The 24,464-nt window shown below is 49.9% G+C and overlaps 1 protein-coding gene across 2 annotated transcripts in view; it reads right to left on the bottom strand.

The window, feature by feature from the left end:
• KSR1 (kinase suppressor of ras 1) overlaps nt 1-24,464 on the bottom strand; it is a 155,218-nt gene that overhangs the window by 58,635 nt on the left and 72,119 nt on the right. For both annotated transcript variants that reach the window (XM_025476441.3, XM_025476443.3), the window contains exon 2: nt 12,503-12,643. In XM_025476441.3, coding sequence (XP_025332226.3) covers nt 12,503-12,643 — 141 coding nt within the window. The remainder of the gene's footprint in view (nt 1-12,502; nt 12,644-24,464) is intronic.

The raw sequence follows: 24,464 nt of genomic DNA, 5'->3' as shown, positions 1-24,464 counted from the left end.
TTTTCACATTTTGAAAATGAACATCTAGGTAAATTACTGGATATTAAAAAAAGAAAAGCAAAAAGCCAAGAAGCAATGATTACCTCTGTGAAGGATTACAGGTTACTTAACTTTGCTTCGCTATATTTTCTAATCTGAAATAAATACTTAGTGCTTTCACAGTGAAGAAAAAGAGAAATGTCATCAAAAACAAAAATGAGGGGATGGGTTCACTAATTATATTCTAGAAATGTGATCTCTGCTGGCCCCACCAGGGTCAGGCCTTATACAGTATCTCGAGCCTGAGGCCCTTTGTCTCCCACACAGACACAGGAGCTCTGCTCAATGATGGAAATGGGACACAGTGGTCACCCCTGAGACCCACGGGGGAAAGCCAGGTGACCCATCCCCATGGAGAGGCCCTGCTGAGGGTGGAGACCACTGCTCTTGCCATCTGGGGATGACGGTGTTTATGCACACCTCTTCTGCCACCCGGACTGTCTTTCCTCCAGGAACCCATTTCCCCGAGTGCAGGTGGCACTGAGCCTTCAGACCCCACACTCTCCACCATGCTATTAATGGGCTGAACCATGAGCCAGTGTGGGCTAACTGGAGTTTCTCATCTTCCTAGCCCTGTGATTGGTTCTGGTATAACATATGACCAAAGGCAGGCCATTCAGAGCCTTCCCTGGGATTTTTCAGCTATCATTCTTGGGAAGAAGTTCTCCCAGGCAAGCACTACCAGTTATGCATGAAGAAAGTGAGGCTTAGCAGCTGGTGCCTGGGGCCTGCCATGTGAAGTGGGCCTGGCTGAGTAGTATACGCTAACTGCATCATCTGAACTTCTGTGTCCAGACTTCCTCAGACTTGTATTACTTCAGCTGACAAGTCTTTAGTTTATACCAGTCAGTATTGGAACTTGCTATAGCAAAATTCCAATTAGTAGGAGAATATAATCGCTTGTACTTAGTATGTACTTACTATGTGCCCTGGTACCATTAATGCCTCCATCTATTTATCCCTCCCTTTCAACCATCTCATCAATAGACAGCTACTGAATACTGACTGTGTGCCAGACACTTTATTCCACGCTAGGAATATGACAGCAAACAAAATATGTAATCTTTTTCTAGCCTCTAGCAAGCTTATATCTATTAGGGAAACATAATTTATTTTTTTTAATTTATTTTTTATTGGTGTTCAATTTACCAACATACAGAATAACCCCCAGTGCCCGTCACCCATTCACTCCCACCCCCCACCCTCCTCCCCTTCTACCACCCCTAGTTCGTTTCCCAGAGTTAGCAGTCTTTACGTTCTGTCTCCCTTTCTGATATTTCCCACACATTTCTTCTCCCTTCCCTTATATTCCCTTTCACTATTATGAATGAGAACATATAATGTTTGTCCTTCTCCGACTGACTTACTTCACTCAGCATAATACTCTCCAGTTCCATCCACGTTGAAGCAAATGGTGGGTATTTGTCATTCCTAATAGCTGAGTAATTGGGAAACATAATTTAAAAAATAAAATAAAATATGTACTTGAAATTTGTGAATAAATGCTAAAAAGGAAAGAGCATGTTGAGATACGGGGGGCATCTCATTTTAGACAGGGTGGCCTCTCTGAAGAACAGACTTCTAAAGATCCTAGCCATGTGAGTATAGAAATTTCCAGGCAGAGGAAACAGAACATACAAAGTCCCTGGGCTATGACAGGAAACCTGACGTATTCTGGCACAAGGCGAAGTGCGGAGGGGTAGGAGATGGTGTGGAAGAAGGAGGCAGATGCCAAATACTTCAGGGCCTTGCAGATAATGGTGAAGGGGCTTAGATCTTATGCTGAGTGCAAGACATTAAATGAAGGACTGTACTCAGAAAAGTGAAATGATCAGATCTGGGGTATCAGAAAAATCATACTTGGCTGAAAAATGAAATGAAGGAGAGGGCAAGAATAGACAGAGTGATGATAGGTGCTACTGCGCAAGTCCGTGCAGTAGCTAGGCCTGGGGAAAGGGCAGTACTGAAAAAGAGACATAGGTGGATTTGGGATTTATTTGGAAATAGAGCCAGGAGGCTTTGCTAGTCAATCAAATGTGGAGGTTAAGGATGCAAAAGGAATGAGAAGTGACTCCTCAGTTTCTACCTAGAGAACGTACAACAGAATAAACAGGCTGAGAGGGAAGGGACTTGTCCATTAGCAAGTGGCAAAATCCAATTTCTGTCTGCCTCCCAAAACCAGGTTCTGAGCTATTTCCAATCTTGCTCCTTGCCCCAAAGCATATGGATGAGAACCAAGTCACCAAAACGTCTATGTTGATTGTCTTGAAAAGAAGGGTAATAAGAGAAGAGGTTTTGTCTGCAATAATTAAAACACTGTGGTGTGGACACAAGAATTCCCCAATGATATCTGGCTGGTGAGGTGTGTCTTAGAGCAATCTTGCCTTTGAGGCCAGTCCCGGAGGATGGAAGAACACAAACTGGCAGCCCAGGAGCTGGATGGCCCCAGAGGTGGCTCCAGCACACCCTAAGCCAGAGTCATCCCACAGCAGGACTACAGGCACACAGTTGACCCAAGTCCAGCCCCTCACCAAACAGAGCAGAGGCAGCTCAGGAATCCCGACCTCAGCAGCCCCCAAATACCTCCCTGCAGCGGCCCCTGTAATTCAACCTTCACGAGCCTAGATGAGAAAGTTCCTGAGACCCCTCAGCCCAAGAGACCAGAGCTCTGGGTGATCTGATCTTAATTTGTTCATTCAACGAGGACACTTCAATGTGCCAGGTGGCAGGGACAGAGTCTCGAACAAAATAGCCCGATTCCTGCCTGCATGGCTCTTCCAGTCTGGCCAGTTTTCACTGGACACGGCAGCAGCCCAGAAATCCAAAGAATTGAGGAGATGGACTCACCATTCATAAATGCCAACCAGTAGAAGGGGCGACCAGGACCATCATGCTCTGATTTTTTCCGATTTCTAGAAACCAGGGGCAACCTCACACTCAAAGCTTCAAAGAGGGCCTTTTGGCTCAGAATTAGAAAATAAATCACTTCATCAATTGGAGAGAGGGAGGTATGCAAGTTCGATTAGGACAGGAACCCATGCGTGCCACCTGGAACAGGACCTGGCATACAACAGGAACTAACTACACTGAATGAGAGCCTGACTGGGAGGGCAGGAGACAACACAGGAAGGCCCTCGGCTCTGTATGGTGCCCCATCTCAGCCCTTCCTCTCCTAGGGCCCCATCTGCTTCCTCAGCTGTTATCTGTAGATCTGTACATCCCACCACCCTGCAAGCCCCCCAAGAAGACTGTATTTTGTTCATCAGTTATCCCCCACCATAATTTTTTTTTTTAAGATTTTATTTATTTATTCATAGAGACAGAGAAAGAGAGGCAGAGACACAGGCAGAGGGAGAAGCAGGCTCCATGCAGGGAGCCCAACGTGGGTCTCGATCCAGGGTCTCCAGGATCATGTCCTGGGCTGCAGGCGGAGCTAAACCGCTGCGCCACCGGGGCTGCCCTCCCCCCCCAATTAATCCGGATAAGTGATCAATGTATGTAGAATGAATGTATATTAAGGAAAGACGGAGGAGGAAAGGAAGAAAAGGACAAAGGACAGAGGGAGGGAGGAAGGGAGAGAGAAAGAGATCAGTTCAATCATACAGTTGCAAGAGGTAACCCCAGGCTGGGCTCTTCTAAATAAGAAACCAAGTCAAGGAAGGAACTCTGGGTTTGCAATCACAGAGACCTGACTTTGAATCCTGACCCAGCTAACAGGCTCACTGTGTGACACTGACCTGTCACTCAACTTCTCTAAACCTCAGTTTGCTCAGCAATAAAATGGGAACCAAGGTGTCCCCGCCTCCCTCTACCCTGGGTATAAGGATTAAAGAGGACAATATAAACACAAAAGCGCCACCTTCCTTCCATGCCACCCCACTTCCAGCCCTTCTCCTGACTGGTTGGGTGACATGGGCACGCTGGCCCCCCGTCCAGGCCTCCACCGCCCCATCCTGCTGGGCTGGTACTGACACCTCAAATTGTCAGTAGCAAAGCAGCCTTGGGCTGCTGGAGCCAACACGCTGGTGCCGATCCCTCCACGCAGTCTCGGGAGAGTGTGAGCTGCATTTGGAGGTGGCTCCCAGCTGCCAAGAGCAAGGCTGTTGAACCGTGGAGCCTCTGGCTCTGGGGAGTGGGTGGGGGTGACGGGAAGATGGGCAGGAGGAGAGGCTCAGCAGAAGGGTAGCAGGATTCATGTGCCTTAAAGCTGAACCCAGGAGCCAAATACCGACTCGCTTTTGCAGTTTACTTTTTCACAGCCTCCTGCTTCATCCAGCCCGCTCGCCAGGGCCCATACAGAGCTACGGCCACTCCCAGCCAGTGGGAAACCAAGATGGTGGCAGACTTCAGGTAGTTTTCTTCCCCATCCCCAAGAGAAGGCCTGATTTTCAACATGAGAATTCGAGGGGAGTAGAGGAAAGGCTGTAAAGAGAAACTTGCCCAGTCAGAGCCTTAACAAAACCCCCTTACCGGATTCGCCTGCATCTTCAGTTGACAAAACACCACCAGCAAGAGCTCACTCAGGGGAGCCTGTGGCCTGTTGCTTGGGCCCTGGAATCTCGGCCTCTGCAGTACCCACCTCTCACTCTCACGGCTGGGACTGATCCCAGTCAGTGCTCGCCACTTCCTCTAACAACTTCCAACAGGGAAATTGCCCAAAGGAAAAAAAATGGCTCCATGCCAGCAGGCTCTGAAATCATTTCCCCCCAGCTGCAGCCACAAGATGAAGCTGTGATTTTTAACCTGTGGAAGCTTCAAGGGGTGAGGGTGGAGGAGAGAGTCACAGTGTGTGACTCTATGTGTCTGGAGAGGGAGGGGAAAGGCACCCTGCCTCTGAACCCAGGCTCAAGCTCAGTGCTAGGCCTGAGGGCCCCTCCTCCACGCGGCACCCCCCCCCCCCCCCCCCCGTTCCCACACCAGCACCTTCTCACCTTTCACTGTCCTCATGATGAACCCAGCGTCTCACCAGCAGGGGTTTTAGTTTCCCTAAAACAATTCTAATGTTCTCTCTCCCCCTCCAGTACACATGCACGGCATTGATCTCCAGATAAATCCCTCCATGCAAAGATTTCCATGAACTGACCCTTTGCTCACTGGTCTCCTCCCAGGCCAAGCCCTTTGCGAGCACTTCCTTTGAGTCCCAAGCAGCTCTCTCAGACCTCAGGGTCTCTGCTGGTACGGTTTCCGCCCTCTTGTCCTTCCTGCCAGCCTAGCTCCCAGCTCTGAGGGAAGCTCTCCCTGGTGCTGGTCCTTCTCCGACTCCCAGGGTGGGTTTGCCTGCTTGCTCCCATGAATCCCAGGCTGCCTTTTGTCAGGGTATTTGGTGTCGGCTCTCAGCAAGTCTCACCACAGCCTATGAGCTCCTGGGGTGGGGGAGTGTCTCTAGCATCTCAGTTGTGAGCACAAAGTCCCGCCAGGGCAGGCTCCAGACCTGCCCTGTCCAATACAGCCAGGGCCATGTGTCTCTACGTTAAAATTCATAAAACAGGGATCCCTGGGTGGCGCAGCGGTTTAGCGCCTGCCTTTGGCCCAGGGCACGATCCTGGAGACCCAGGATCGAATCCCACGTCGGGCTCCCGGTGCATGGAGCCTGCTTCTCCCTCTGCCTGTGTCTCTGCCTCTCTCTCTCCCTCATGAATAAATAAAATCTTAAAAAAAAAAATTCATAAAACAAAATTCAAATTTTGGTTTATCAGTCACACTAATCCTGTTTCAAGTGCTCCGTGGTCATATGTGGTTGATGGCTACCATGCTGGGCAGGGCAGTACAGAATGCTGCTATCGTCACCGAAAGTTCTATTGGATAGGGTCGCTCTAGACAAAGATCTGATGGTTGAGTAAACATATGAAGATGTCTCCCAGGCTGTCTGTCTCCAAAGAAGCTAGAATTAAAGGTCATTTAAGTCCAAAGCACCCACAGCAGGCTCTGGAGCTGCAGAGGGCTGAGATTGGACTCGGAAGGGAAGAAAGAGAGCAGAGTCCCTTCATCCACACCAGAAACCAGGAAGTGTCACTACCACCCTGTGGCCACTTCCACATGCATCCCTTCTCTTCATCAAGCAGAAGGGCACTATTTCCCAGAAGGGTCAAGATAAGCAGAGAACTGAGAGGCCCAAAGGACAACTCCCAGCACTGGAAGGCCATGCCCAGAGGCCTCAGGGAATGGCTTTGCAGTCCTGAGCCACTGTCAGCAGTGACAGCTCAGGCAAAGGAAATTGCCAGACTTCATGGTTCAGATCTGTTCTCCAAAAAACCAACCAAATAAAAAAAAAGATACACAGATAAGACCATGTCTTGGGGCAGCCAGGGTGGCTCAGCGGTTTAGTGCCACCTTCAGCCCAGGGTGTGATCCTGGAGACTCAGGATTGAGTTTCACATCGGGCTCCCTGCGTGGAGCCTGTTTCTCCCTCTGCCTGTGTCTCTGGCTCGCTCGCTCTCTCTCTCTCTCATGAATAAATAAATAAATAAATCTTAAAAAAAAAAAAAAAAAAAGACCATGTTTTAAACTCTCCATCTGGGACTCCCGGGTGGCTCGGCGATTGAGCATCTGCTTTTGGCTCAGGGCGTGATCCCGGAGTTCCAGGATCGAGTTCCACATTGGGCTCCCCCCAGGGAGCCTTTTCTCCCTCTGCCTGTGTCTCTGCCTCTCTCTGTATGTCTCTCATGAATAAATAAATAAAATATTTTTTTTAATTTTTTTTTTTTTAATTTATTTATGATAGGCACACAGTGAGAGAGAGAGAGGCAGAGACACAGGCAGAGGGAGAAACAGGCTCCATGCACCGGGAGCCCGACGTGGGATTCGATCCCGGGTCTCCAGGATCGCGCCCTGGGCCAAAGGCAGGCACCAAACCACTGCGCCAACCAGGGATCCCATAAATAAAATATTTTTTAAAATAAAAATAAAAAAATAAACTCTCTATCTTAGGGCGTCTGGGTGGCTCAGGTTATGATCCCAGGGTCCTGAGATCCAGCCTCACGTGGCGGGAGTGGTGCTGCTCAGCAGCCTCCATCCCATGAGGACTTTCATTCATTCCTTGGTCACCTTTTCACCCAGCAAATATTTGCCAAGGGCTTCCCACAGGCCAGGTGCTGTGCAGCTGTGCACATGGACTCTTCTAGGCACAGGATGAAGCCTTCTGTGTGTGCCTCTATGTGCACAGATGGGTACCCTTCAGACAGTCATTGCTAAGCTGGCTTGCAGAAATCCTACTTTTAACTAGTCTACTGTTAAAGAGGAATGAGATGCATTTGTATGACTAACACAGAGACGAGATTAAGACAGAAAATACTGTATGAGCCCATTTTAGCAACTATAAAAAATAAAAATAAAAAAAGAAACAAATTTGTATGTAAATAAGAACAATGTGCCATCCTGGATTGGCTCCTAGAACTGAAAAGAAGACACTAATGGAAAAACTGGTGAAATCCAAAAAGAGTCTGGAATTTAGTTAACAGTAACATACCAACGTTTTCTGTTTTGACAAATGTACAACAGTAATGTATGATGTTAATGATGGGGGAATCTGGGTGAGGACCATACAGGAACCACTGCAGTTTTCCCATAAATCTAAAACTCTTCCAAAATAAAACATTTTTTAAGAAAATTAGCCATGTTCAGATGCCATTCAGAAGCTAAAGGGTTCTATCTCTGACGTCAATTTTGGAAAAGCATGGGTTTTTATGCTGTTTAGACCTTCGGTTTCTAAGATTTGCACCTATCTTTGATGGGTGGAAGTTTTAGAACCAATTCCGGCTACAAGCACACAAGACCCATCAGGGCCAAAAACAGGGTAGAGTAGGTGTCAGAGTCCAAACAACCATCTGAGTGTAAAATCAGACCCATACCCTGGGACCAATCTTGAGGCCTACGCCAGGGAGCTGCTCTAACTCCGGGCCCCCATCACTATGCCCTCATACAGGTAATAAAGAGAGATTCCAGGAGCAGAGCTGAGTGGAGGCTGCCCCCTCCCCAATCAGCAGGGGCTGGGGTTACTAATGGAAACTGCCCTCCTTTCCAACCTTCAGCATGCTCTGGCCTGAGCCTAAGAACCAACCTGAGATTTGAAGGGAAGAAACAGAATAATCTTGAGAAAAGGGGTCTGGAGACTTTAGGGAAGACATACTGTGATACCCAGCCAATGGTTCCTTGTGATCCTTAAAACCCATGCAGAAAGCTGTTGGTCTGCTCCCCAGCTCCTCTCAGGTAGCCTGGCCCACCCTTCTCATGCTCCCTACCCTTTCAGGCCTCATTCCTCAAACTTTCTGGTAAGGATGCCCATGACTGGCCTTTGGCACCAGGGATGGGGGCGGCAGGGTGGGGGTGGCAGTGAGGAAGCTTCTGTCCCTGCCACCCTTCTTAGGCCTTGAACAGATTCCCATTGCCTCTTGATTCAGAAAACTGCCTCCAGCCTTCCCTTCATTCCCTTCTTTGCACTCCCCAGACGGTTATTTCAAGCTACCTGTGTGCAAACCTCCAGCAGTCCCTGTGGGTCTGGCTCTCACTCAGGAATAACAGCGGCTGAGGATGAAAAGTGAGGAAATTGCCCAAATTTTCTCTCCTCCACCCCAGTGAACACCACTGTGGTTCTAAGTACTTGACCTTCCCAAGTGCTTCACAGTGTAAGAGGCACATGGGTCATGGTACAGCCCCAGACTACAGAGGCCTCGCAGTGAAGGGCTGGCCCAGCTCCTGGAAGCACAACCCTTTAACGAGTGAAGCGTGTTGGTATGGTCACAAGAGGGGTGCCAAAGAGGCCCAAGGACTCCCCAGGGCAATGGCTTGTGCCGGCCTTCCTGAGGGTACCAACTTTCCCAGGGCTCCTCCCAGAAGCTGACTTGTGGGTAGACGGCTCAGGCCCTAGAGCTGGGAAGGTAGATCATGGGGCTGTGATTCTAAAAAGGCTTCTCTTGTGGGGCATGAAAAGTCAGAGTAATCTGTGCCACTCACTCAGAACCAAACCCTCGACTCCTGGGACATCCACCACAAGAATGAGATTCAACCCTACCTCCCCTCTCAATCGTCACACTGAGCCCAACACTCAGTGGGTTGTCGTGGAGCATGTATTCCAGCAGGAGAGAACAGATAGACGACATACAGTTAGATACACTCCAGAAAGTGGTCGGTGTCAATGAGAAAAATCAGCCAACATGCACTGGTAGAAAATAAAGGGTATGAGTGATCTATATATCAGGTTATCAGAGAAGGCTGCTCAGAGGAGGTGACAATGGACCTGATGCTATAGTGATGTCCCCAGTAGGAGCCAAGGAGAAAGCACTCCAGGGAGAGGAAGAGGGTGGGTATGGGGAGAGGTAGACAAGTCTGCAGATCTGGGAGCAGAGCTCACGGGGTTCACATACGTGAGGGAGGGCAAGGGAAGACTCAGGGCTGTAGCTTGAGCAACTGGGCAGATGATGCTACTGTTCTCTGAGATGGGCAGAGGAGGGAAGAAAACATGTCTATGTGAATAGAAGGAGAAGAGCAAGAGTTCGGCCTGAAACATGTTGTTTCTGAGCGGCCTCACGGTCCCCGGGCAGCTGGAGATGCTCTTGCTCTCTCACCCTGACCCCGTCGTTCCCACAGAGTTCTCTGCTCAGTCTCGACCCCAGTCCCCCGGGCCATGTAGCATCCTGGTTCCCAAACCATATCTGGCTCTTGGGCTCTTCCTCCTACCTAACCCTTCCACACAAATGAGCCTGCCCTCTCATTTACCACCAGCTCTGAGGCATCACTCACAACCTCATGACTCAAACATCACCTAACTCAGTATCTGCTATGCCTCCGGGTCTGGCTGGGAGACCCCGGTCCCAGCTGCCCCCTGCAGCCAGTCTCCATGGCTCCAGCTTCTGCAACGGGCACATCTGGCTCCTGTCTCACAGGCAGATATAGGTGGAACTGGGTGCCTGGCACACTGGCAGATCTCTGCAGATCTAAGGAGAATGCCTGGAGAAGCTAAACCAACTGATGGAGACGGCTCAGGCCCTAGAATGGAAGTTAGAAGGCACAGTTTGGAGTACAGAAGGCCTGGGTCAGAACCCAAGGGTGTCCCTATTACCAGCTCCAGACTATCACAGAGCCCTTTGGCCTCTTGAATGTGTGGTGGTCCTCTGTCAAGGAGGGATGCTGCTGGGGAGATGCTGGGCAAGTCATTGCCTCTGTGGGGCACCCTTCACTGCAAGCTACAGATGCAGGTGTGAAGGGAAATTGCTTTTCACCTCTGAGACTGGGGGAGAGGAGGAGTAAAGGTTGGGGTTAGCGGGGGTGGGGTGGGGGGGCAGGATTCAACTCTTCCTAGCTCCCAAGTCCATGATTTTAAACATGATATCATGGACAACCATTATATATATGTTGAGATCTCCTTCCTATACGGCAGAAAGCTGTTAAGACAGGTGGGTGGGGGATGCCTGGGTGGCTCAGCGGTTGAGCGTCTGCCCTTGGCTCAGGTCGTGACGCCAGGGTCCTAGGATCGAGTCCTGCATTGGGCTCCCCACAGGGAGCCTGCTTCTCCCTCTGCCTATGTCTCTGCCTCTCTCTCTCTGTCTCTCATGAATAAATAAATAAAATCTTAAAAAAAAAAAAAAAAAGACAGGTGGGTGGGTGGAGAGACATGGCTCCTTATACATGTGTGCATGTGTAAGTGTTAACAATGCCCTAGGAAACACCATCTCACAGGGCAGTTTCCCTCAGCCTTCACACAGACAAGCTCCTTCCTGCCAGCTTTATAACCACTGGCGTGCACCACAAATATGAGGGCCGCCAGGGCTAGGCCAGGCCAGGCACATGTGATGTGTTGACAGCACCCTGTGGGTTCCCCGTTCACCCCCACCTGCTCCACTCACCTCATGACAAGACCTTCTAAGTTTATGTCACTTCCTGTCCAGGAAATCTCTCCCAGGAAAAATTCCTAAATATACAAATAGCTGCATAAATCATATTAACTACTGCATTAGATAGAATACCCAAGGACTGAGATGAGCCTCTGCCTGATAAACCACATCCCATGCACACAATCAAACATTATACAGCTACTTTAAAAAGGGAGGGGGGTTATGTGTGAAAGTATGAAGAAAACATGCTGGCTAGCATAGCAAATGATAAGAACAAAACTGTTTATTCAGGATGGCTAGTATGTTGTTGTTTTTTTAAGATTTTATTTATTTATTCATGAGAAGCACAGAGAAAGAGAAAGGCAGAGACACAGGCAGAGGGAGAAGCAGGCTCTCTGCGAGGAGCCCGATACGGGACTCGACCCCAGAACCCTGGGATCACACCCTGAGCTAAAGGCAGACACTCAATCACTGAGCCACCCAGATGTCCCTATTCAGGATGGTTTAAACCAGTGTTGCCCAAGAAGAATATAATACAAGCCATATACTCAAATTTTTGAGTCACAACATTTTAACAAGTACACATGAAATTAATTTTAATGACATTGTATTTACCTTAATATACCCCAAAGTGTCATCTCAATGTATACCAAATATGAAAAGTTATTAATATTTTATTTTTTTCTATACAAAGTCTTCAGAATTCAGCACATCTTTGGATTTCTATCTTTGAAATTACAGCACATCTCATGTGGATTTGCCACGTTGCAAGTACATCATAGCCACATTGGCTTGTAACTACCTTACAGCACGGTGGGTCTGACCCATTAGAAATTTCGAAAAGACTTAAGTACTAGGGGGGAAAACTAGAAGGAAATATCAAAATCTTAATGATCACAGACTTTTGCTGAAAGGTGGGAATATATATGTGATTTTTTTCCTCTTCTGTTTTCCAAAGTGTCTATAAATAATCAATTCATACTGCTTTTAAACAACAGCAACCGTCAACTTTTTAATTTTAGAATTGAAGGGATTTAAGAGATCTGACGGTGAACTCCACCTGCTATAGACTGATTTACTGACTCCTCAAGAGAGCTGTCCTGTGTCCCTGACACCTGGCACAGAGTACACTCTCCAAGCTCATTGGCTGTTTAGTTGGTGGGTGGGTGGGTGGGTGGGTAGGCTGGCTGGATGGGAAGAGGGAATCAAGGAGGGAAGATAATACAACAGATACAAGAGAAAACTAAACTCAGACTCTTGTTTCTGAATCCCAAAGTGATCCCTTGCTAGCTGTAGGACTTCAAACAAGGCATGTAACCAACCACTCTGTGCTTTAATTTCCTCAAGTGTGAAACAGCAATAATGACAGTATTCCTTCACAGAGTTTTGTGAGAATTAAGTGAGATTATCTAGACAAAGTGTTTAGCATGGTGTCTGTCATACAGCCAATGCTTCCAGAAATGCTGGCTGGCTCTACTTATGGTGGTGAGTCAGTGAACCATCAGTGTGGTCAGGCTGTCTACCTCATAAAGCAGCAACACCCAGGACACATGCTAGAGCCACAGGTACTATGGTTCCTCCCACTGTGGCATCCTCCCAAGTCCCCCCCCTGCCCCCAGTTCCCACACCCTGCTTACCTGCACCACTGCTGGCCTCACACTGAAGGTACACAGCCAGTCACTGAAACGGGGGTAGCTGTTGAGCTCTGGGGTCCTCTCGCCAGGAGCCACACTCAGCTTGCACTGCTGCTGTTTGCAAATGTACCGGACCAGCTTTGCCTGTGGGAGCCCAGGGGAAAAAAAGGCCAGTTCATTTGGGGCGCACACATGCATGTGGCAGCCCCAAGCACAATACACAGGAGCCTGCTGGAATCCCCCCTGAGGTCATTCAAACACCGATAAAGTAGGAAATGGAAGGATGAGAAGAGGAGACGGGCGTGAGAAAGTTGGCAGGAGACCTGGAGAGCCACTTGTGACCCCTCTGCACCCTGAGGCTGGCTGACACTGCCTCACCCTCAGGACTCCCATCCTCGGAGATCAATGGGCAACACTGGTCAGGACAGAGAACTGGGTTAACACATAAGAGCCTCCCACCTGGGGAAGCTGGGGGAGTGGGGGGACAGACAGTAAGTGAGGACAAGGAAGATGTGGGGATTTGGGGAGAATGAGTAACCCTCCACTTAGGAACCTTCCAACCTAGTTTCAAACTGCCTAAGTTGGGATCCGGGGACTCAGGCATACCCTAATGAGGGACCCTGAATGAATTACTGAACCCCTACACCCAAAAAGCCTCAGTTTCCTCCTCCAGATAATGAAGTAATAACAGAACCTCCCTCTCAGGGAGGCCAAGAAGAAATGAAGCACTTGGTGCATGCCTGGCACACATGAGCATACCACATGCTGGCCATGCCTTTTGGGATGTGGCCTTCTGGGCAAAGGTCCTTGACTTGGGCTCACCAATGGGCTTTCAGGAAGCACACCCCAATATGTATGCAAATTTCAGAGGTACGACTCTGCATTTTCCAGGGGAAGAGTGTCCATAGTTTTCAAAAGCCTCTCAAAAAGCTAAAACTTTAAGAAGGGAAGTTGAAATAAGGACAGCCTGGTCCTCTCTCTGACAAACACTGGGCTCTAACCAGGTGCTCTGCACAGGACTAAAGAATGCAGAGGGAGGGGTGATGGGATGGGCAGGATGGGTGCACCCATCAGTGCCCAGGGCTGATTAAAAGAAGGTTGAGCTGATAGAACAGATAGAAATGAGCTCACAGTCTCAAGAGGAGGACCAGGGAGCTTCCTGGCTCCACTGAGATCCAAGAATGCAGAGACTCCGTGAGGGCTCCTGTCACATTGGCCTCCCCTTGGTGCCTTTCAAGCTTCCCCAGAAGGAATGCACCTTCAAAGTCTTTGCAGGAACCCTCCCAAGTAGAGCTACTTCCCAGTACCCCCTGACCTCAAGGGGTTTTGTTGTTCATTCATTCCTTTCTTCCTCATCTCTAAATATCTCAGCGCATTTCTCTCAAGGGTAAGGAATCCTTCTGTTATTCACGATACTAGTAATAATAATTATTCTGTTACTCACAAAAAAGTAATAACAATTAATGATTTAACATTTCAAGTATTTAGAAAGGCTCCCCAATTCCTAACAGGAGCTCTTGACCATTTGGGGACCATGGACCCCTCCCCAGTAGACCAGGGAGGTCCCCAGTCCCTTTCTAAGAATGATGCTTCAAACGAAACACTTAGGATTATAAAGGAAATCAATTCTATTTAAATACATTTCTCAAAATATTTATAATGGTGAAAGAGTACTAAAAGCCCACCTTTCTTCCTTTAAAGATTTATTTATGTGGGGGAGGCAAGGAGAGGGTAGGACAGTGGGCGAGGGAGAGCCCAAAACAGATGACATACTGAGTACGGAGCCTCACGACGGGTTCAAACCCAGGATCCTGAGATCACAACTTGAGCCGAAATCAAGAGTCGACGCCAAACCAACTGAGCCACCCAGGCGCCCCCAAAAGCCCGTCTTTATTACAGCATGAAACAATAGCTGGCTGTGGGTCTCATAACTATGACAGCTTTTATATTGTGACAAGCGTCAACTACTTTTTTAGATATCGCCACAACTGTAAGGTGATATGCAAACAGCTGTGCTTTTCGCTGGTGACTGAGTCACACATATATGCTAAGATGACTGTGCCTTGTTGCCTACATTCAAACTGAGTAACATTAAATTCCAGTTAAGGTTAGTGAAAATAAAGGTTCCTTTTTTCCCCCCTATAAATTCATGGATCCCCCGAATTCTATCCACAGGTAAAGAATCCTTGTGGGGCACTTGGGATGCTCAGTTGGTTAAGCATCTGCCTTCGGCTCTGATCTGGGGGTCCTGGGATGAAGCCCCACAGCAGGCTCCTACTCAGTGGGGAGCTTGCCTCTCTCTCTCCCTCTGCTCTTCCCCCAGCTCATGCTCTCCCTCTCTCTTTCTCTCAAATAAAGTCTTTTTTTTTTTTTAATAATTTATTTATTTATTAATGAGAGACACACACACACACAGAGAGAGAAGCAGATATACAGGCAGAGGGAGAAGCAGGCTCCATGCAGGGAGCCTGACGTGGGACTTGATCCCGGGTCTCCCGGATCACGCCCTGGGCGGAAGGCGGTGCTAAACCGCTGAGCCACCTGGGCTGCCCTCAAATAAAGTCTTAAAAAAAAAAAAAAAAGAGTCCTTGTGAGATGTGAAACGACACCCACACTGACAACAAAACAAGACCATTTGCTTCTCCATCAGCCTTTCTGAAAATTCCCCTAGCAACTCTGGCCCCAGGACTAGACTCAGGGATACCCGCCCCCTCGTGCGGACCTGAGCATCATTATGTGCCACCACCTCCAGAGGGCTCAGTGGCAAGTGGGCACAATTGCCAGGGAGGGAAAAGGGAATCAAACAAAAATGATTCCAATTTCCAGTTTCGATGTTTAGAGAAACCTACACAGAGGCAGACTCCTGGCCTTCCTGCACCACGGGCCCCGCAGGCACCCCAAGCTGACACTGCTAATCAAACACTCTCTGCGGAGGCTTTACATCCCTGAGTGACACGGCTAACAGAACACCACTCTGTACAATCCGAGTGGCCACTTGAGAAGTACATTTGCTGTCCTACCATGGAACTAAGCCCCGGGAACATCTTCAGAGCACAGTTAACAAACAGGAAGATGTGAGTGCCACTTTTATCCTACAGGGTTAAGTAAAGGCACTCCTGTCCCCCCCATCCGGCCTAACCCCACAACAATCTATCCCTTCCAGTGTGACCAGAGGCCGAGGACTCCCCACCTTCCTTCCCAGGCTCATCTCTGCTCCCCTCCACCCCTGGCTCACACTGCCCTGCAGGTGCACACTCACCTAGGAGCTATTTCTCCAATACTTCCTGTACTTTCCTACCCCTGGGCCTCTGCTCAAGCTGCGTGCAGTGGTTACAAGTCCTTCCCTCCTCTGGCCACGGCATCCTCGTGCTGGGCAAGACTTCCCAGGCCTCCTTACAGTCCCCGTCTCCCCTTCTGCACACGTGCTCTACATCTCTACAGCTGCACCCCCAACCGGTGTGAGTTCCCAGGGCAGCAGACACAGCACCGGGCCCCAGAGTTGAACCAAATCAGGATTCAAATGTAGGTTCTACCCCACATTCACAGTTATATGACTTCGGGGAAGTTTGTTCATCTTTCTGAGTTTTGGTTCTCTCATCTGTACAACGACAGGCATGATGACATCCAGCCCATGCTCTGTTGGAGGAATCGAACAGTACAGAAAAACCCTGAGGATGTGTAAGTCCCCAGATTATTACGTATCAGGTCAGGACTGTGTCCATCTCATCTGTGACCGCCCCCATGTGCCTATTACTGCACCTGGTATGCAACATGTGCTCAAAACGGCCCAAGGAAGGAAGGAGGCAAGGACACACATGGACCACAGCCCCATGCTGAAGCCACTCTTTCCCTCCATCCCAGCCACTCTCCAAACATGGCTCAAAGAGCTGGTAAAGACAGGGCAAAACATCAAATAACTGTCCAGAGTCAAAACCGTTAAGCAGAGGTCTGGCCCTCACAGCAGGTCAAGACTGGCCCCCTTGGCCTCAGCCATGAGCCAGGGTCCCGGCTTCCTAGACTTCAGCCCCTTCCCACATACCCAGCCCCTTTCGGCCTCAAGGCTCTCTGCCCAGAGGCTCTCTTCCGTGACCTCTGGGCCACAGCTCAGCTTAGAACTCCATTCTTCCAGAGAGCACTGCCCATGCCCCTCAGCCCACCTCCCTGACCAGAACACACAACCAAGTTCTAATATTTTACTCTTCTGATTCCCACCGTATGCCTCCCCCCTCCAAGGTCAGGTGTCTGCTATGTTCGGATCCCTGCCACGAACCAGCAGAGCCCCCAGAGCACACAGTCTGCTACTGTAAAACCTCTGCTGGACGAATGGACACAGGAACATACAATCTACCTTGGAGTCCTGCCAGGCTCAGACATTTACCAGAATGAGAGCAGAAAATAAAGGCTAACTATGCAAGTGGTCACTCAGGAGCTCAACAGTCTCAAAAGGCAAGGCAAGTTCCCCAGAAGAGGAATGAGTGGGCTTCTTAAAGGTTGCTAGTGATCCCTGCTAGACAGCACAGAGGCTGGGTAGGATTCTGCAGAATGTGAAGGGACTCCTCACTACACCCAGTTAACAACCCATATGCCTGGCTGGGACAAGGAAAGACACACAGCGCGCTGTGACCCGTCTGCCAGCAGGTCTGATGCTCCGGCAGCTGCTATCTATCCCCCGGAGCTCGTAAAGAAACACCTCATAGGTCTGGTTTCTGCTAAAGCAGCAAGACTATTCTCATTCAAAAAAAAAAAAAAAAAAAACTATTCTCATTCACAGAGGATGCAGGTACCCAGCATGCAGCAATTCCATCTGAGTAAGCCAGTCTGCCTCACTTTTTGGAAAGTTGGTCACAGTCACAGAAGCACCCAGGGGCTACTTTCCCAGACAAACCGCAGTGGGACCTGCCAGCCCAGCCCCAGGGGCCTACAAGGGGACCGTTCACAGGCAGTGTCATTTTTTTCTTAACCACAAAACCGCAAGATAGAAATTTTCCGGAATAGAAAAGCACCTGGGGTTTCAGCGAAGGAACGTGCAGCAAGAAGGAAAGACTTACTGGCTCTCTGGTCGCTGGGGAGGACCCCAGGCCGGAAGTGAACTCGTAACCCCACCCCCAATATTCTTCTGCTTCACTGAATGTGTGCTTCACCCCTGCCCTGACACTCAGCCTGGCTTCACAGCTGAGAGGTAGTACCAGCCACTAGAGTACACAGGAAGCCCTCATAAGTGTCCTAGGCTGAAAGAGCTAGGACCTGGTCCCAGCCCTGACATTTAGATCAAGGATCTAAGGGGAAATCCCCCTTAGCTCAGCTTCAATCTCACCACCTATAAAAAGGGTATCATTTTATAGAAGCTGGGGCCAAGTGAGTGACCATATATAAAACTGTTTGGAATAAGTGAAAAAATATGACAAGTCCTCCTACATTACTGTTAGGTTATTCCAACCACATCCAAGAGGCAGCACTCTGGCTCAAGATAGACGGACCTGGCCTCTCATCCCCAGTCCACACACACTCCACGAGTGGACACAGATTTAGCCTGTCTTAGTTTTACCACCTATAAAATGGGACTGATCTACCACAGAAGGTTGTTGTGGAGATTTACATGAGAAAACATGGACGTGAAACATTCAGCAAAGTGCCTGGAAGAAGGAAAACATGTGCTCAGTGGGCGGTGTCCTCACTAAGCCAAGTCTTCAGGCTCTCTTACAACCTCCCTGGGCAACAGGGCAGGTGTGGGTGGGATTGTACTCATTTCAGAGATCGGGGTTAAAGACGACCCCGAAAGCTGGCATTGGTCTTCAGGACGACGCTGGGAGAACTCACAGATCTGGTACATTTCTTTTCAAGGCATGAGGGCCAGGACCTGGCTCAGGTGTTGGCTCCTGTGAACACGAACCACCCCCCTCCTTGGGAGTGCTCACACCCCCCCGCAGCAGCACCAGAGGGCATGGCTGGAGCCAAGCATCAACTCCAGAATGCCCCTTGCCTCATCTGGCATCCTGAGCAACCACAAATCTACTGCCATCTCTAGCTGCTCTGGTGGGACTCCAACACAGGCCTTCCAAATAGAAGCTGCCGTAAGCATGGCTTCCGTGAAGTGGCCAGGGAGGGGGGCTGTCAGACATCCCTAAAGGGCAGACACCTGTCAGAGCTCCCAAAGCACCTGCCACCGAGAAACTTCTGCAGGAACAGGAAGCAGCTCCCAGAACTGCAAGGGGCCCAGGAAGCTGAAAGGCCTTCCATGTCTGCTCTACTCAAAGTTCGTCCAAACATGGCTCTGTGGAGGCATCTTCAGCTCTCAAATTCACCCTTCAGAGAGCATCACAGCTGTCAGAGGCAACCCACGAGCCTGGCTGACCTTGGACTCGCGCTCTTCTGCGGCCAGAGTACCAACCACAGCGGGGTGGGGTGGCAGCTGTCCTGGCCTCCAAGTGAGACAGGGCAATGCTGGCTGAAATGGTCATCCCAGCAGAAACCTCTCGCAGGCTCCCACAGGGTAGCAGGATGGGGGCCAGCCATTGTGCCTGAGTGGCTGGGGGGTGCAGTGGGAATGACCGGGCAAACATTCTGCACCCATGCCTCCCATGTACCACCAGCACCCGTTCTAACCGGTCAGGGCCATGCCTCCCATTGTTAACTGTTCTATCACCCACGGAGGGAAGCACAGGCTTAGCAGCCGGGCAGACAGAGGCAGACCGAAGTTCCACCCCTGGCGTTCTCACGTACCAGGGGCATGGCCGTGGCCAGTTTATTCCGTCTTAGTTTCCTCACCTGTAAATCGGAGGAAATAGCACCTGCTCTACAGCACCGCTGAAAACTCACGATGGGATTCGTGCAGGTGTAATGCTTAGCCCAATGGCCAGAACACATGAAGCGCTCACTGAACAGGATGCTCTTAGCATCAGCCCTGCTCAGCCTGCAAGCACAGCCTCGAGGAGGAGGAGTGGAACGACTTTTGGCCAGTGCCATCTGGATTACTCTTTTTGCAGGCTTTTGCAATTTTGCAGAAAACACACAGACAACTAGCTCTGCAAAGAAAGTCAGCTACCCCCTAACACTGCAGCGCCTGGGATGCAGAGGTCCCAATTTTGTTGCCCCCAAATCTGTAATCCAGGCTCTGGAAGCGGCCAGATGCCACGACTTTTGTCACCCTAACTCTGTCTCAGGCATTGGCTGCTTGCCTTTCTCAGTGTTGTAGGGGTTTTCAGATCTCAAGCAGGGCAGGCAGTTCAGTCTATGGGGACAGATGTGACAGATGCTGAAAGATAAATGGTGGACAAATGAATCCCAGGCACAGAGATGTACACCAGATTCCCGTGTATAGCAATGGGCTTTCTCAATTATGCATATCATGTCATTATTCCATTATCAGCTCTAAGTAGTTATAATGATCTCTTCTATTTATGTAGTAACTTATCACTTTCTCTCCCTGGATTCTCAATGAAAATTCCAGGAGGTAGGAATTGCAGCAGACCCCTGAAGGCAGAGGAGTGATCTCCCAAACCCTCACATATCCCCAAAGCTGGCAATCTCCCTCAGCATATATCATACTCCCCACAAAACACCGTCGAGCTTAAATGAAGACACCACAGACCCTTCTAGACTCTTGGTGGGAAGTACTGTGTACTCAATATTAAGCCAAGAAAAAAAGCTGTGTCAAGATGTGGATGCCGGGCAGCCTGCTTGGCTCACTCGCTGACTAAGGGATGCCCACCCACCCTGCAAACAGCAGAGTGCAATTCTAAGCCCAGCCTCAGCACACTGGTAAGTATGGCCCATCACTTAGGGTCACTCACAAATAGTCAAACCACATATGCTAAACCCATGAGACTTACGGGTGTATTTTATTATTCCCACCTTACAAATGAAAAAATTGGGACACCAAGAGCTTTGTAACTTTCCCAAATCATATGGTTAAAGGTATTCTTTAAAGAAACTCAATAGTTTCTACGTACCATACCATCTCCCAGAATAATGACTCCTGCTACCTACACCTTTAGCTTATCAAGCAATCCTGGCCAGCACAAGCAGGACACCAGTGGGCAGGGTCTACCTCTCTTGTGATCAGAAGCCCCAAATCCAGCAATGCGCAGACTGCTGCAGGCAGTGAATCCTCTGAATAAAAGCCATAGACTTCTCCACTCTCCAAATGTGTCCAATCACTCAAGCAGGCCACCACCTCTGACCCTAATTTGCAAAACCTATCATCTGGACTATACCCAATCCCTGGCTCCAGACCAGCTCTGAATTCACTAAAACTAGCCACCACCTTGCCCAGTACCTAGAGTCACCCCTTTCAAGGATATCCCAGCATAGTCTTTGCAGACTAAGGTGAGAGGTACCTGGATGGCCACTTTGGACCAGACTCCAGCTCGCCACCACCTATGGGAGCCTGACACCCTCCTCCAGGTGAGCAACACCATACTCTAAAAAGATCTTGACACAGGCTTTGCTAGTACCAAGCCCCTGTCCACTCCATCCCAAACTTCAGGGAGTTGCTAAAGCTCTTGAGACTTACTCCCATCTTTCCTAGATAGTTCCTGACACTACTGCTCCTTCCCAGGCACCTCTGGCCCTGCCCAGGCCTTGGAGCTGTTCCTCTTATTTTTCCCCACACCCTCCCCAAAGCTGGAGTGGACTTCTGGGGACTTCCTGCCAGCCCAGCCAGCTAAGCTGTCTGCTCTGCCTACCATGGCCAACGTGTTGCAAAATGATTTCTGAGAATGTAAGGAGGCCTCTGGAGGTCATGACGCAGCTGACAGCTCCATGCACAGGCACGGACCGACCACAGCACTTAGCTCCAAGAGCACCAGAGGCAGCCCTGGGTCTCCAGCACTGCTATGCCTCCCAGAGCCCTCAAGGGGATAAAGGGGGTCGGGGCTATTCTTGGTGAGCAGGGGACAGAGAAAGCAAGAGTGCCAAGCCAGTGGGGTGAGGAGAGAGAAAGTGACCTCAATCTCCAGACTGGGGATTTTGCAAACAGTCATCCTTCGGCCGGCCCTGTCCCGCACCCGGGCTCTCCTGGGGAAGCTGCCAACCGTGTGCATTTGTGCGGAGACAATCTCCGCGCCAAGCCTCCCACTAGCAACCCTGCCCTGACGTCAAACTCCGAGTCAGGGAACTTCAAATACAAACAAACAAGTCTGCCCCAGACCACAAGTGGAGCCGTTCCCAAGGAGGCCAGAGATGACAGGGTCACAGCTGGGAACTCAGGGCTCCCTGCCCTGCCTTGTCTCTACTGGAGCTACAAACTCCAAGGCCTGACTACGGGCTACATATGGGAGCCTCAAGCCCAAGCTGAGACCAAACAGGATCCATCTCTGGCCTCAGGGATAGATGTTGAGCACCAGTGTGCAGCCCCGCACAGCAGGGAGTCCGGTGACCCTGTCTGGAAGGACAGTGCAATCAGCAGCCCCCCCCCCTTAGATAACATCGCCAGTTGTCACTGCCCTGATGCTAAGTGTGAGCATGCAGAGGGAAAGGAGAGACCGATGTGACTAGGAAGTGCTCACAAAGCATCCTGGGAAAGATGGAGCTGGAGCCCAGCCAGGGTGGATGGCTACGGATGAGGGTTTTCTTAGCAACACCTGCTCTTCCATCGCAGGCTCCACTGAGGTCAGGAGACTTGATAGGAAAGATTTTCAAGAGGAAGGCAGTTCCCTGACCTACGTATTATTCTAAGACAGCCTCCACCTGAGAAGCCACGGCGGGGGGAGTCAAATAAATGTGCTCTTCAACCTTTGGCTTAAAAAGCTGGTGAGGGCAGCCGGGTGGCTCAGCGGTTTAGCGCCACCTTCAGCTCAGAGCCTGATCCTGGAGACCTGGGATCAAGTCCTACGTCAGGCTCCCTGCACGGAGCCTGCTTCTCCCTCTGCCTGTGTCTCTGCCTCTCTCTCCGTCTCTCATGAATAAATTTTAAAAATAAAAAGCTGGTGAAACGGTGGTCTCAGGGATACCTTTCCAGTTTTGCTTTGTGCCCCCATTCAATCCTTTGTGCTCTGTGTTTTAGAACCAGTGAGCAGGGGACAGAGAAAGCAAGAGTGCCAAGCCAGTGGGGAGGGGCCTGTGGGAAAACTGGACTACATCATGAGAAAGCCAGACATCTGCTTCATCCTCCCTGCGCCTCACGTGACTGCACAAGGAAAGGGAAGCAGAACCTTGATCTATAATCCATTCGTGCAACAAGGGGTCGGGAGACTTCTTCCCAGTGCCAGGCACCTTAACACAGTCCCAAGACACTTAGCGCATGAGTTTGAGGAGCTCACACAAATGTAGGCGACAGACTTATCCATGGAGAGACCTCACTTGACAGTGGGAGGTGGGAGGCACAGAAAAGGAGGTGTGTCCACCCTGTGAGCATCGCCGCCACCGCCCTCCACAGTCTCAAAGCTCAGCACTTCTGGGTAACTGAGGGGAGCGTGGGCATCAAAGCCCAGGTGTCACCCACAAGCCAGATTCCTAATCGACGCAGCTTTGTCTCCGTCCAAACACGCGGCTCCTATATGCCTGGCTGAAGTCCACCAGTCCCACAGAGCACGGCTCAGCCCAGAACCCCTCAAGTACAAAAGGGAATTCCATGGGCAGCCCAGGTGGCTCAGTGGTTTAGCACCGCCTTCAGCCCAGGGCATGATCCTGGAGACCAGGGATCGAGTCCCATGTCGGGCTCCCTGCGTGGAGCCTGCTTCTCCCTCTGCCTGTGTCTCTGCCTCTCTCTCTGTGTGTCTCTCATGAATAGATGAATAAAAATACACTTTAAAAAAGTAGGAAATCCCAGAGAAGTCCTGACACTGCCTACTAGAGGGGACATGGGTGTGAATTACTAAGTGTGGCCTAGGAAAAAAGGCAGAGGGCACACCTAATGCAAAGGTGGAGCCCTGCCAATGGGGCCACCCCATTTACTATCCTGAGGATCTCATCCCCTGGAAGCTTCAAGAAGTAAGCGATGGGGGAGGCACTTCAAATTCTGATCTGAAAGCATCTGCTGTGTGTAGGATACTGTGTCATGTGCTGGGGATATAGAAGGTGTTCCTTTCCGGGAACATACATGAGTGCTTGCCTAGCGACTCCAGTCACCACAGAAAAGGATAAAGGGCTACATAGGGGGCAAAGGTCAAGAGCAGGTAAGTAGACAACCAGAGGTCAACTCATGTGATGGCAAACTCCTCTAAAAGATGATAGCCACTGGGATGCCTGGGTGGCTCAGTGATTAAGTGTCTGCCTTTGGCTCAGGGTGTGATCCTGGAGACCTGGCATTGAGTGCCACAATGGGCTCCCTGCATGGAGCCTGCTTCTCCCTCTGCCTATGTCTCTGCCTCTCTGTGTCTCTCATGAATAAATAAATAAAAATCTTAAAAAAAAAAAAAAAGATAATAGCCACTGCATTAGGCATTGCTTATGCCCTACCTCATGTCCATTTCTGACTTGCTCCTCACTCACAGAATGATTTTGTCACTGTGCCCAGTGATGAACTGGTCTGAGTCAGTGGTTCTCTACACTGACTTCACATCACAGTAACATGAGCCCCCACCTAGATTCGCATGGGATGGGGTCCCAGCATGGGACTTTGTGGCTGTCTGTGACAGTCCTGATCAATGGGACACAAGGACACATCCACCGAACTGCAGAGAAGTGTCTGCTTTCCTCACAAGTGGAGGCAGCTGCCAGGGCTGTCCACCACCTTCTTCCCGCTTTAAAGATTTGAATTGCCAAGAGTTGTCCAGAGAACCAGAGACAGCAGCACTATCCAGCTACTGTCAACATGTAAGCCACCTAACCCCAAACTTCTCAGTGTAGAAGAAACTTAACTGCCTATTTGTTGAAGTCACAATTTCTGTTAGTCATTTCTGCTAACACTTACTAAGCCCACACTATTTCAAACCTCCTTCTAAAGCTTCTAAGGTGGGGCACCTGGGTGGCTCAATTGGTTACGCGTCTGCCTTTGGCTTGGGTCATGACCCCAGGGTCCTGGGAT

Source organism: Canis lupus, chromosome 9, assembly GCF_003254725.2.
Source record: "Canis lupus dingo isolate Sandy chromosome 9, ASM325472v2, whole genome shotgun sequence".
NCBI classification, from domain to species: Eukaryota; Metazoa; Chordata; class Mammalia; order Carnivora; family Canidae; genus Canis; species Canis lupus.
The sequence above is the reverse complement of the archived record's forward strand: the minus strand, read 5'-3'. Positions and strand labels throughout refer to the sequence as shown.